Source organism: Pelophylax lessonae, assembly GCF_965119305.1.
Source record: "Pelophylax lessonae genome assembly, chromosome: 6".
In the NCBI taxonomy this organism is placed as follows: Eukaryota; Metazoa; Chordata; class Amphibia; order Anura; family Ranidae; genus Pelophylax; species Pelophylax lessonae.
In genome coordinates this window covers 269,170,438-269,184,821 of record NC_138773.1, presented here as the reverse complement: position 1 = coordinate 269,184,821, position 14,384 = coordinate 269,170,438, and the positions used below count along the sequence as shown (strand labels likewise).

The 14,384-nt window shown below is 41.8% G+C and overlaps 1 protein-coding gene across 6 annotated transcripts in view; it reads right to left on the bottom strand.

Moving 5' to 3' along the window:
- The window catches only part of RBMS1 (RNA binding motif single stranded interacting protein 1), a 532,988-nt gene that overhangs the window by 31,095 nt on the left and 487,509 nt on the right, over window positions 1–14,384 (bottom strand). For 2 of the 6 annotated variants that reach the window (XM_082261032.1, XM_082261036.1), the window contains exons 7-9: window positions 6,238–6,353; window positions 5,052–5,110; window positions 710–800 (exon numbers count right to left, since the gene is read on the bottom strand). In XM_082261032.1, the coding sequence (XP_082117158.1) occupies window positions 710–800; window positions 5,052–5,110; window positions 6,238–6,353 (266 nt within the window). The remainder of the gene's footprint in view (window positions 1–709; window positions 801–5,051; window positions 5,111–6,237; window positions 6,354–14,384) is intronic. The other 4 variants (XM_082261034.1, XM_082261037.1, XM_082261033.1 and 1 more) reach the window with 3 other exon arrangements.

Genomic DNA, 14,384 nt, shown 5'->3' with positions numbered 1-14,384 from the left:
TTGTTTTCTGTAATTTTGAAAGTGTCAATGATAGAAATAAAATCTAACTTTTGTTGACATATTATAAGAATGTCTAATCTGTAATTTGTTGCCTTTTGGAGATTTTTCCATCTTTCCTTGGCTTCTTTATGCACAATAATACAAATTTTTACCTGGGGTGCCCACTGTATATCTCACACATATACACACAGACCGATATCCCAAGCTTCTATCCAAAAAAAGAAAAAATACCGTTCAGCAGAATCGCACATTGGCTTTCTATAAACCAGAAGGGTCTCCAGTGGCAAGATATCACTGTTGGAAGTCATCCTGTGTTGGGGGGGGGGGGGGGGGGGCTTGCTCTGCTTGTCTTAATTTTACTAAAAAATTAGACCCCCTTGGTAGGACTGTTATGGTGCTACAGTTGGGTATTCAGGCAAAGAAATCTCAGTATCAGTATCCCAAATACACACATACAGTTGACTGTAATTCAGTTCATCACCATCTACTACACAAACCTGCAAGCTTCAATTTATCTAAACTCAGACAACATTAGAAAACTGATCAACCAGACAAAACAGGAAAGGCTTAATGCAGAAAATGCTGCTTTTTAAATTAAAGCAATTAGCATGATAACCGGCTCCTTCCTTCAGTCCAATCATTTATGAAAGAGTACTTTTGTTTGAATGAACTATAAAGCCCAATAATTCTCAGTATCTCGTCCACTCACCTGGTACGTTGAGACGGGAGATGCGATATAAGGGGTGATAGAAGTCTGTGTAATCATCCTGTTTGTAGCAATGCTATACGGCGGATAGAACCTGCAGTAGGGGAGAAAAGCAACATGTGACTCTACTGCCTATACACCGAAATTGCTTACAGACAGTGGTGGCAGCTATTTGGTGACCATTCTAGATAGTGGTGAGAATGCAGTGTGATACTCCTATTAAATTAATTAAAAAAGCCAATGTACCATAATATCCTAAGGAAGAACAGAACCCACAGAAACCAGAGGGTTTCAATGTTTGTCAGGGCAGCATGGGAAAGTGAAAAGAATATATAATTTTTTATTTATTTATTACAGGTACTGCTATAGTGCTGTCAATTTACACACACTAATACATATTCTCTCTCTCTTGCTAATATATTTATATACATATATAATAATAGAGCCCCCCAAGAACGTCACTGTTGAAGACACATGTAGGAGCATGGCTATTTTTTTCATTGCTGACCACACAGCCGGTGTTAACATCTTATGCGCTTTTGGCCATTATAACCTTTGGACCATCTTTTTGCAGGATATGCGTAACGTATGCATTCACATTTGTGGATGAGGGGGCTTTAAGTTTTACTTTTATTTTATTACATCCCTTGTGACAGGTCCCTTTTATGGAGAGATTCGGAGTCTACTAGACCCCAGATCTCTCCTCTGGCCCCCCCCATGCAGCTGATCAGACTGAGATCGGTCCGATCGGCTGCTTCTCTGGCAGCCAGGTAAACAAAGGGGTATAACTGGGAAGGACACGAATACTCGTCGCTCCCTGTTTCCAGGGTTACACGTATGACGTCAGTTCCTCTCTCTCTCTGCACCAGGCAGCAATCACCGCATCACTCCCAGCCTCCGCGATGGGTCAGGAGAGCCCAGAAGAGGTGGTGGGACCCCCTTCTGCCACCTGCAGAAATGATTGAGTGGTTAATTAGCCACTTGGATCACTGCTGCAAAAAATGATTACCACTGAACCCCAAGGTTGTGCGGGTACGTCCACTTGAGGGAAGTGGTTAAAAAAAACGAAGAGAGGGCGCACTAACTTTTCACATTACCCATGTAATGTTTATTGGTATAAAAAGAAATTAGATATACTCATAAACAAGTCAATCATAAAAGCCTTTCTGAGTCCACAATGGATGCATAATGACCAGGTCACCGAGACTATGTCCAGAGGACCTTCCAGATGGCTGACGCATTTCAAGGGGAGATGCTCTCTCTCTCTCTCAAGAGGTACTTCCACAGAGCCCCTTGAAACGCATCAGCTATCTGGAAGGTCCTTTGGCATGCTGGACAAGGTCTCAGTAATCTCGTCGCTTCGTGTCCATTGTGGATTCAAATGTTTTATGTTTGACTTGTTTGTGTGTATACATCCTTTCTTTTTATACCAGTAAACATTACTTGGGTAATGCCCAAGGTTGGTGTACCCTATTTTTGTTTTTTTTCCACAGTATTTGCATTTGGTTTCCCCTGACCCCTGGAGGGCAGCAGGGCCAGTGCAGTTACCTGGAGTCAGAAATCCTGGGCAACATCCACCGCTATCAAATCACTTGGGCGCAGGAGATTTTGTTTAATGGTCTTTGTTCTCACTGTGGACTTCAAAATGTCCTTTTTATTATGACATAAGGACTTTAATATATGCACCGTGTTGGTTTACACATTTGTTGTTACTTTTTATTCATGGTTAAGTGTTGGATGTATAGCTTTAATTTATTGAATGCTGTTCCATATTACAGACTCTGGCACTTTATCTACAGTTTCTTATTGGAAAACACGTTACATATTTGTAGTCTCATATTGCACTTATAGTTTGCTGTTCCATATTGCACTTTGCCGTTTTCAAGGCACACTCTACCAGGTCGGTGAGTGCGTCCTGGGCTTTCCGGCATCAGGCCTCGGTGGCCCAGGTGTGCAAGGCTGCGACTTGGTCGTCGGTGCACACCTTTTCCAAATTCTATAAGATTGATGTTCTGGCGTCGGCTGATGCCTCCTTTGGCCGCAAAGTTCTCTGTGTGGCAGTGCCATAGGGAACCCTGGTTTTGTACGAGGTCCCTGGCTGTTGGGGTTGTTTTTCCCCTTGGGTTACTTGTTTTCCTGGGTTGTTGCTCATGTTGAGTGCTGCTAGGCGGAAGTACTAACCACATAGCCAAGAATATGATTGGTAACTATGGCCCAGAACTGCTCTGCCTTTAAACATAATGTTAGTAGAGCACTGGACTCAAAGAAGAATAAAATAAACTTTATTTCTCATTATGGAGGCAGCTCTCTCTGTCAGCTGCGGTACCCCAACGTGTCCCCGGAGTGGTTGGAAGAGTAGGAGACAGATGAAAGCACCATAGGTATACAAGTTCAGTAGGTCTTTACTAAACACAACAGGAGGTCACAATATCATCCACTGTGTTTCGGGGACTCCGCATGCTGACAAGAAATACAGTTACTTGACAAGAAATTTGTGATGTGAAAAGATAGGATTGGGTTTAATAGCTGCCTGACCGGTGACCTGAAGTAGCACTATCCTATTTTTTTCACATCACAAATTGTTGTTCAGTAACCTCCATATTATTGTCAGCATCGAAGCTGATGAAGGGGGGACTGCTGCATTGGCTATTATTGTGACCTCCTATTGTGTTTAATAACACGTTACTGGACTAATACCATACCTGTGGTGCTCTCTTCCTCATCCTACTCTTCAAACACTTCAGAAGATAAAGCCTTCAGTACCTGGGAGAGCTCACCTCTGCCCTTTTAGGCCACAGGATCCATTAATGACAAACAGGCTCTATTTCATGAACACGTACACATGTGCAAAGTGTTAAGGACATGCATTTGATACATCTAGGGAGACTGGCTTTGATTGTCCTAAACTGTAGTATGCAAGCCAATGGAGGGAAAAATGCATCTAGGGGAAAGACCAGTGATGTAGTATTAAGGGTTTTCATAAAACTGCAAAACAGGACAAACGGATTTACAGAAATACGCAAATCTACACAATTATGCACGTCAGAAAGTGTGTACAAAATGCATTATTAAACAGTTTGCTGTGTATTTTTTTTTCCTAGACAGCTTGTTTTTTCCTCAATGTGTTTTTAGCCACTTTGTTTTTGTAGAAGCTCCCAGTTGATTTTGATAGGACTTGCATTTTTCATGCACTGCCCAAAGACTGCAGGATATGTCCTCTTTATAGGCAAGCTGCAATGGAAGGGTTATGGAGTGTCTGGTTGTTGTGGGCTGAAGAGCCTGTCCTGGATACAGTGCTGGATTTATAAAAAGGGCAAAAGGGTCCCCCCAAGGTCTAAATAGGGCACTGCCTGTACAGTTCTTTTTCAGACACACATGGTAAATAACACCCAATAAATGCCACAAGAGGGCCATAGGGGGAGGTGCAAAGAGATCTCATCTATAAATGTGTTTGGGGCCCAATCAAGCATTCCATTTTGTGCTTGTAGGGTAGATAAACATAAAGGGAGAACATTATTACTTGTTTTGGGAAACCCATTCTTTGAAATGCGAAGCCCACTATTTAATGCCTTACCAGGCAAAGTGCCACCTGAGACCCAACACTCACATAAGATAATTGTAGCTTTTATCTGCAGGGGTGGTGTTGATGGTCATATTAGGATTTTCAGTAGAATAGAACTAATCAATAAAACAGCGCAAGGACCAAAGCGAAGAAGAAAGTATAGTACCTACAGCAACCAACAATTTATTATGGGTCAACTTCAGTAAAGTGAAATCTGATCGGTTGCTATAGGTTTCTGTATGTTGTGTTATGCATCTTGCATTTATTATTGAATAGGGTCATATACATGGGCAGGTGTGAACTTCTTTGGGCTGATCAACATTAGGAACATCCTAATGGAGAACACCAAAGATTAAAGCAGTTTATACACATTTGGAATTTGAGCCCAACAATGGTAGAGTTGGCAGAAGTGGCATCACATGGTTACTCCAAATGCTGAGGTCATGGGCGAAATTATAGTCTGTAGCTCCAGGTCATGCCAAACCTAGTTTTAACTTTGTTCTCATCTTGCCTAATATAAGGATTGCGTGAACCTCTGATACTACTAAAGACTGCAATCTCACCAGCACTGCTGCAGAAACTGCAAAGCCTCATGTACAAGCATTGACATTTTAGGGTGTTGCCTACACCAACAAATCAAGTTATAGTTCCCATACAAGAGGCCCTCAGATATTGGAGTTTCCTAGTTCCCAATAATATTGGTTCAGACCACAAAAAGCTGCCCCATTGTGTGTTCCAGGACAAAACAAACATAAATGAAAAGATCAGAGTTGGGAAAATCACCTTCTGACATACCCATTTTGAATAGCAGCAGTGGGGTCATAGGTCAATGTCATTCCAGCCTGTGAAGAGGAGAAAAATGTAATCAAAACTCTTGCATCCTTATGAAAGCAATATAAACAGGTATTACATAGCCCTAACAAAGCATTCTTTAATTAGGCAAGTAGGTCCCACATCACCCAAAACTTTGTGGCGAGAGATTATAGGACACCTGTCCTGGAAGTGTTCCTCAGTACTAGGTAAAGTCATAGGTACAGGGCCTAATTCAACCTGGATTTAAATACTCAATTTTGGTAGATTCCCCCCTCTCGTGAAACAGTCTTGATAAGAGGGAGAGTGAATGCAACCTTACGAATTCTCACACACATTCAGTATACACAGTCCCATCTATCGTATGGTATCTAACAGAGCCCAACATGCAGATTATTTTCACGCTAGAGACAAGTCCACATTCACAATCTATGCATACTCAAAGTTTTTGGTCCTCTTAAAAAAAACAAATACAAAAAAAAAAAAAAAAAACTGCCCAGTGTCACCCCATTCGTGTGAGCCCAGGCTGTTAATGATACACCCCAGAGCTAGTTTAATCACAAAGCATGGACCCTGATCCTCAGCTAACTAGCTTGGAATGCTTTGGGAGTAAAAGGTATGCAAGCTGGAAGATTTAAAAAAAAAAAAACTTTGGAGTATGCCGATGATGGCGGGGAGGGGGGTTGGGGTACAAGCAGGTAACCTTAGGCCAACAAGTTCATTTGATGTATGATGACCATAGATGGGATTGTTTTTCAGGTTGTGGGTTGCAGATATGAGCATGTACGATTCCACTTATTCCATATGCCATTCTTCCTGGTTACACCTATGGGCCTCGACATTGGACACATGAATGGCATAACTTTTTGTTTTTCTGTAATTGTTGGTTTACTCCACTTTCTTCCTCTGGTTTACATGCCTTGCCATGGATGGGAAGAATAATAGTAATAGTAACATCTGAGCCAAGCTGCATAGCTGTGAAGAGTGCAGTGATGGATAGGTGGGTAAATTCTAGACAGGGATGGAAGAGATTGAGTGGACAAGTGCAGTAACAGTTCCTACACACCCATGCTGTGGCTGCTCTAAGCCAAGAACTGTGTATCATGTTTTTAAGCAAATCACCCACGCACCCACCCTGAAATTGTATGGAAAGACTTACAAGTCTCACCTCCCCCTCTCTTGGCCAAGCTCTTCCATTCTGGACATATTTGTTCTGGGTCTGTCTCTTCTTTTGACCTCCATCGGCAAACTTGCACAACAAAGCTTCTGTGGGAGCTGGAAAAAAACAAAAAATAAGCGGCATTAGCAAGCAAATACTTCTACTAGAAGAGAAGCACACGATTTTAAAAACACAGTTGAAGTAGCCATTTTCTGGTGAATATAGACCGTGGTCCAAGAATTCTCATCACGTTTAAATTGAGTATTAACCCCCCTCCCCCACATAAAAAAATACAATTGATGCTGCAAAAGGCCACAGCCATTTTGCACATTTAGCCCCCGTTCACACTGGGAAAAAGGGTCCGGAGCTTCTTTGGGGCGACCTGGAGCGACCTGCATTGACATCAATGTTATGAAGTCCGTGCCGGCCGCTCCGGGGTCGCGGTGCGAGCTGCGCGTCGCGACCTGTGAGGTTGCCCCGGGAAGTAGCGTCGCCCCAGTGTGAACGGGGCCTTAAAAGGGCAGCTATAATAACATTTTTATTAAAATGTAACTAAAGACATTTTTTTTTTAAATATAGACTGGTGAGAGGTTAAATAAAACAACTGCCAGGTTGTTCTTGAGGTCTTTGTTGCCATCAGAGAGATTCGGTCTCTTTATCACCAATGTCGCCAGGAATGAGAGTGAGGACAAGCCTAAAATGTTGAGTTCTCCCCAGAACATAAATACTTAATCCAATAACAACTGTTTCAGAGAGGATTTTTCTCACATTGGAAAGTTAGGCCCCTTTCACACATGCTGTCCGTTTGTCCGTTTTTCATCCATCCGTTGACGGATGAAAAAACGGACATCAATGTATCTCTATGTAAAAACGGATGACAACGGGTGATCATCAGTTAACATCCGTTTTCATCCGCTTCTGTCAATGTCCGTTTTTTCAAAAACGGATGAATACCCTATTTTTCATCCGTCAAAAAAACTGATCGGATGAAAAACGGACGACAATGGATGAAAAACGTATGAAAAAAAGGATGAAAAAAGGATATTAACTGAAGAAAAACGGATGAAAAACGAACAACTGACGAAAAACGGACGACAACTGACAAAAAACTGATGAAAAACGGATGAAAAACTGATACATTTTGACGTGACTGAACTGATGAACTGAACGGACCGTATGTGTGAAAGGGGCCTTATTCACTAAAAAAAAAAAAAAAAAAAAAAAAAAAAAAAAAACAACAAAAAGGGACATGTTGTTCTTTATAGTTTGTCCACACAACTGATTGTGGACTAATTATTCCCTCCATCAGTGGGCAGAGGTAAGTTTTTTTTTAAAAACTAAAATAGGACGTCTGCATAGAAGATACATTTCCAGCATTAAACCCAGACTGATTTGAACGGAATCGGTGAGAGTTGGCAACCATACAGCAGTGCAATGCAGAAATCACATGATGTGTAGTAAGGTTCTATGTATTACCTACATCACTTGCAGTAACACCTCAATCTACACACTATGAGTCAGCCAGTACAAGCCCTTCCTCACATGATTACAGCCAAAGAACACTCTCCTCCTGTCACCTCAATAATTACTACAATCATAGTACATATATTTGTCATTCACTTCTAATTATCATAATGCATTCATGTTCATACAATACCCTTTAAATTGCAAGCGATTTGTTCAGTAATACAGCCCAGCTATGACAAAGACCATACCAAACTAATATAAGTTTCCAACATATAAATGGCTTATAAATGTAGAGCTACATAAGCCTACACCTTAAGTGATAATACATCATTACATATGTGTCACTGAGTGTTGGTAAAGAACAGGGAGTGGACAGGAGTGTTGGCAAAAAGAAGAAATTGTTTACTTGTATGTATTGCAGTGGATGGATCTGTCTTCCAGGACAGTCCATCCAGAATGAATTAGCCATTTTCAGAGCATTACTTTATGGCTAACAAGCTATTGGCTAGCGTATGCATAAATACCTTTCCAGTGATAAGACTCCAGCAACTAGCAGTACCCCCATCCATGCAGGTTAGATTTTATTGCCTGACCTCACAGCAAATAGCCTAGCGCTTGATACACATAGGGGTTGATTTACTATTACTGGAGTGGGCAAAATTTGGAGCAGCTTTGCATAGAAACCAATGGGCTTTCAGGTTTTTTTTCTTGTCAAAGCTTAATTGAACAAGTTGAAGTTAGATGCCGATTGGCTACCATGCCGAGCTGCACCAGATTTTGCACTCTCCAGTTTTAGTAAATCAACCCCATAGTGTGACTACTGCTAGAAATTAGAGATGGGCTCAGGCCTGTTCGGGATCCTAGTCCATCTGCTTGTTTTTAATTTCGAGAGGTTACTTCGGAACGATGAATTCTACTTGTTAAATGTCTGAGAATCTAGATCAGGCACTCCCAACCAGGGTTCCTTGAGCAGTGGCTGACTGATCACTCATTTCATAGTTCCTTCATAGTTTTATGACTGGAGCCACTTGGCAAAGCCAGCAGCATGACACCAAATATATTTTTAGCCTGACCATCACTGTAAAGAGTATTTTTTTTCCATTGACCCCTAATAAAATTGGTTTTAGTAAGTTCAAGATCTGAAAAATATTTCTGGTTCCTCTGGGGTCAAAGGTGCAGAGAGGCTGGTCTATGCTGCTGGCTTTGCCAAGTGGCTCCAGTCATAAAACTACGAAGAAACTATGAAATGAGAGATCAGTCAGCCACTGCTCAAGAAACCCCTAGAATCCTTCGCAGGAACCCTGTTTGGGAGTGCCTGATCTAGATTTTCAGACATTTAACAAGTAGAGTGCATCGTTCCTAAGTAATCTCTTGAAATTGAAAAAACAGAGGTTGCTGGACATCCGCAAAACACTGGGCACTCAATTATTCAAGCCCCATCTTCAGTAGAGAACTCTGAACTCAAGTCTGTCCCTTCCATCCTACTAATAGCCATAAGGCTGTCCAATTCTAAAAGGACCAGTAGTTAGTTGCAAAAGGTAAGGTGGTGGGAAAACATCCAGGGCTTCCTGAACAGCACATCCAATGTTTCAGGGCTCATAGGCTGCTTCTGCTACAGAGTGATGTGTGTGAATGTAAGATCAAAGACAATCACAGGTCCCATATATAAAATTATATTCCCATATATCTTTTTATTAGACCGGAGACAGTTTAAATATCTTTTTACTGTTCGTAGAATTTAGATATTAAGTTCCTGGGTAGAGCATGTCATTTCAGAGATTCTACCCATGCTGCTGATGAGTTCATCAAGTAGACTGCTGTCCTCTTTGGGGCTAATTTAAAGCTTACGGCCCCGTGTAATGCCGTTCCTGTTTTCTACTCTTCAGCTGACATGTCTGGTATCAGTAGCGCAATCTAGAAATACTCCCTATATACCTGCTGTGTATTGTGCCAGGAAAGCACAGAGCATCTCAGCAAAACTAATTATTCCATTTTACCCAGTCTTCAGTTCAGTTCCGAGTCTACAATGGCCTTGAGCAAGCCAATTTCCCAACAAAGCCTACAAAATAGAATGCTTGCATCCTGTCTGATTAACTTATAGCCTCTTTTCTTTTAGCTTACATTTTGTTTTAGTGTTTCTTACCTAATGTTACAGCCCTACTACGTTTACATAACATTTTAGGATTTATATACATAAGAGCTGCAATTAAATTTTTGTAAATATTCTGTGTCAGGTTGGTGAGAGATGGTCAGCGACTGCAGGCATGGCCACTAGAGATGGTCAGCGACTGCAGGCATGGCCACTAGAGATGGTCAGCGACTGCAGGCATGGCCACTAGAGATGGTCAGCGACTGCAGGCATGGCCACTAGAGATGGTCAGCGACTGCAGGCATTGCCACTAGAGATGGTCAGCGACTGCAGGCATGGCCACTAGAGATGGTCAGCGACTGCAGGCATGGCCACTAGAGATGGTCAGCGACTGCAGGCATGGCCACTAGAGATGGTCAGCGACTGCAGGCATGGCCACTAGAGATGGTCAGCGACTGCAGGCATGACCCAAGAAATGGTCAGCGACAGCAGGCATGACCCAAGAAATGGTCAGCGACAGCAGGCATGACCCAAGAAATGGTCAGCGACAGCAGGCATGACCCAAGAAATGGTCAGCGACAGCAGGCATGACCCAAGAAATGGTCAGCGACAGCAGGCATGACCCAAGAAATGGTCAGCGACAGCAGGCATGACCCAAGAAATGGTCAACAACAGCAGGCATGACCCAAGAAATGGTCAGCGAACATGCTGTAGATGGAGCTTCAGGAGACAGTCAGACTGCAGACATTACACAAGACTGCTTGAAATTATTGATATAAGTAGGCAATAGGGAGACACGGTTTAATGTCTACAGGGGCCACGAGGCCCCCACAAAAATTGCCACAAGGCAGCATGCAGCACCCAGGATGTAGATTGAGCACCAGAAGCTTAAGGCTGGGTTCACACTTTGTGGACACGGCTCACAGCAGGTGTCCGGTACATCCCTCTTCTCCGTTTCAGGGACGATTTAGGCCTGAATTTGGAACTGAAATTGAGCCAAAGACACACAGGACCCTTGTACAATGCACTCTGCGGCCTTCCCGGAGATGTGTGAACCGGCTCCATTGAGAGCTGGTCCCAGTCTCCTGTCTTGTGACTTGAATGCGGGGAAACCTGTGTGGGTTGTGTGAACCCAGCCCAAGTCTTTGAAAACTATATGATGACCCAGATAGGTTTATTTTATTTTCTCAACTAAAGAGGGGTTTTACTTAATGATATTTTGTCATTTCCAAGCTTGCATCGCAAAGAAAGCCCAGTGTAACTCTCTCCCAGCCCGGAAAGTTCTCAAGCAATCAATCCCAAAGAACCAGCAGTATCATGTGGAAGAGTAATGGGTCACAAACTCCTCCAGCTTTCAACCCTAATATGGGAGGAGGTTAGTGTTTTTAACATGTCCGCTAAGAACTGACAGCTTAAAAATAAGTAAATGACTAATGTGTAAACTGCAGCCTAAAATAGTTAAAACCCGCCTAAATGTGACATATTTGGCCATTTGTCTGCCATACTTCTCAGAGTAAAGTCCTCATTACAGAAAGGTCCTAAAGTCCTGGAGCACATTAAAAAATTAATAGTAGGTTTGTGATCATGTCGGGATAAATGATTCTTTATCAGAATGATGGATAACGTCAATGGTGATTATATCAAACCCAGAGCAGTCATAGAAGGGTGTTTCAGATCCTTCTTGCGAAGTCAAGCTGCTCGTAAATCACCCCCAACACACGCTGTAATTAAAGGCAGTCGTTGTGCTCTATCTAGGAGGCTGAATCACATAATTACATTCATTTCTAAATCACTCATCCTGTGACTCACACACCTAAGAAATCCGTATTAAAAGGTAGCAGAGTCACCGACATTAAGGAAGGTCTGCAGAGATTAATAGGACTCTGTTCGGAACTCTGGACAGTGAATAAGGATTCTTAAATGGCAAAGCCATTTTTACTTCCTGAAGGAAAGTTCCATTTAGAGGAGACCGGATAATGGTGGAGATGGTGGTGTTGAAGTGCAATGTGTACATAACATTCCTGTCTGTACTTTTAGCTTAAAGTGGAACACAACTTTCTCAGTCAACATTAACCATTGTTAAACCATTATGCTACTAACCTTAGTAAATAGATAGGAAGGTATATATTTTTTTTAGCTTTTTTTTACATTTCTTCAGTTGCTTCCTGGTTTATGGTCTAGGCCAAAATGATGTCATACATCCCAGGTGTCATGGGCATTTCCTATCTTTCATCTGGAGGAGAGGAGGGGGGCTTTCTCAGCTAAATGCACCCTCCTGCCTGAACTAAGGGCAGATGGATTCCAGAAATAAATGCTACACAAACCTCTGCCCTTACTCAAGTTGGCGAGTACAAATGCTAGGGGGTGTTTTTCAAAGCGATTCTCAACAAAAAGCATGGAGACATGAATGGACGGGTGAGCTTGATTTTGAATATTAAAAATAAATGAAATAGCATTTTTAGATTCTGCTGCTAGGATGCAGTTGGTCCTGCTTTAAAGTGTATCAAGTCAAAACTTATTTTTGAAAAGGTTGGTGAAGGGTTAGAGCCTCAGTTAGGAATACAATACTGTGTGTCCTTGCTAGAGAGCTTCATCCTTTTTTGTTCTTAGGATTACGATTGAAAGTGATGGGAAAATCCAAAAGCTTGAGTGGTTACTAGAACAGGAATAAAGAGAAATCTTCAAATAGGGGCAAATTCTAGGAGTTACCTCACTTGAGAAATGTCCTCATATTTTATCATGTAGTCAAAAAACATGACGCAAAAAGGACAGATTGCAAAAAAGTAAAAAAAAATTAAATAGAAAAGGCTGCCCATACACTTCTAAAAATTCACCCAGTATGTGGCCTTCCCCACGCCACAGAATTAAATGAAACTATTTAAAAACGGAAGTTTTTAGGTATGGAATATTTTGTGTAGTTCTATTGGTCCAGCTTGGATCAATTAAATATGTGCCATACCTGTGGAATCCCTATGGAAGCTGGAAATCACTGTAGTAGGCACTGCGACTCTAGAGATCGCTGCTAGCTTCTGGGTCCTGCTTTGAGCAGCTGCTCTGCTGCTTAGTGAACACAGGAAGCACACCTGAGAGACCTGTACCATGTCCAGCAATCCATATCAGCATGTAGTAGTAGATCTGAGCTGCATTGTACAGTAAGTTGACTAGGCCTAGGTTTTTTTCCTCCTTTCCAACATTATACCATTATCCACATCCTCTGATATATATGCATACATTTTTTACAGATGCACAGTATATACCTGCCCCTGATGAAGTGGAAACACAGTCCACAGAAACGCATCGGGCCTACTCTGATAGAATTCAGCAACACGTATTATGTATCTACAGTCATATTATATAAAGTGTTTGTGCAATTATGCAATTCTGTTAAATGGGTCTACTTTCATGCAATTCAGTACATGTATTATGCATCTACATTAGATTGTAAGCTCTAACGAGCAGGGTCCTCTGATTCCTACTGTATTAAAGTGTATTGTATTTGTACTGTCTACCCTCACGTTGTAAAGCACTGCGTAAACTGTCGGTGCTATATAAATACTATATAATAATAATACTATACTTATTGTTTGTGCAATTGTGCGATTTTGTTAAACGCATCTCCGCTCTCTTCTACAAGGTTTGTCATTTAATTTTACCATTCTTATTTTTGTTACATGCATTGTGATCATTCATTGCCTTATTCCTATTGGCTGTGTCACACGCCTCATTTAAAGTCTCAAACTACTTCCTCTTTTGCACACCTGAGCAGCTTTCATCCCCTGTGAACCTTAAGCCGCTCACTCAGCAAGGGTGCCATTCAAAGAACGCTTTTCTTTCTCGCAATGAATGCGCATATCCTAATTGGACAAGGTGAAAACTAACATCAGCAACCCCCCCGCCACACCTCATCCATTTAAAAAATGGCACATACATACTATACAAAATAGTCTATGCGTATCCTTCAGCTTTAATTGCTGAATGACCAGCCTTACCTATTGACTACCTGATCCAAAGAAAAAAAAAAAAGTTAGATATACCTCATTAACCAATTCTGTCTGTATTTTACTTGTCCCTTTATCCTCTCAAACAAAGCCGATATAATGTTAGGTTATCTGTAATGGGGTTGACTTCAGTTTCAATCAGCTTGGCCTGCTGCCTCACTGTGCAGTGTTTATAAGAATGGGGAAGAAGCTTCTCCTTACTGCCACTAGGGGGTACTGTTAGAAGTCCTACTATGAGCGGAATGAATTGCCCATGTCCAAATATCACCCTCTAGTGGTGGCTTAGAGGGGCTATTTAAAAATCAGTTCTCTTCAGTAATGGGAAAACACTGCCAATTTTTCAGAGGCTGCAGGCAGGGGCAGAATGGTCAACATGGGGATCTCTGGGTAGACCCCCCCAATAAATAGGGCAAAAATATAATGAAAAACACTTGCTAGTGGTTAATGGGGCAAAAATGCTTAAAAAAAAAAAGCATCAGAGAAAGTGTGTGGTGGTGGTGGTGGTGATGGTGTAGGGTTGTCCCATATCATGTCCTAACAACTAGGAAGGGGAGCTGTATATCTCGTACTGTAGGTGTACAGTACGGTGCAGT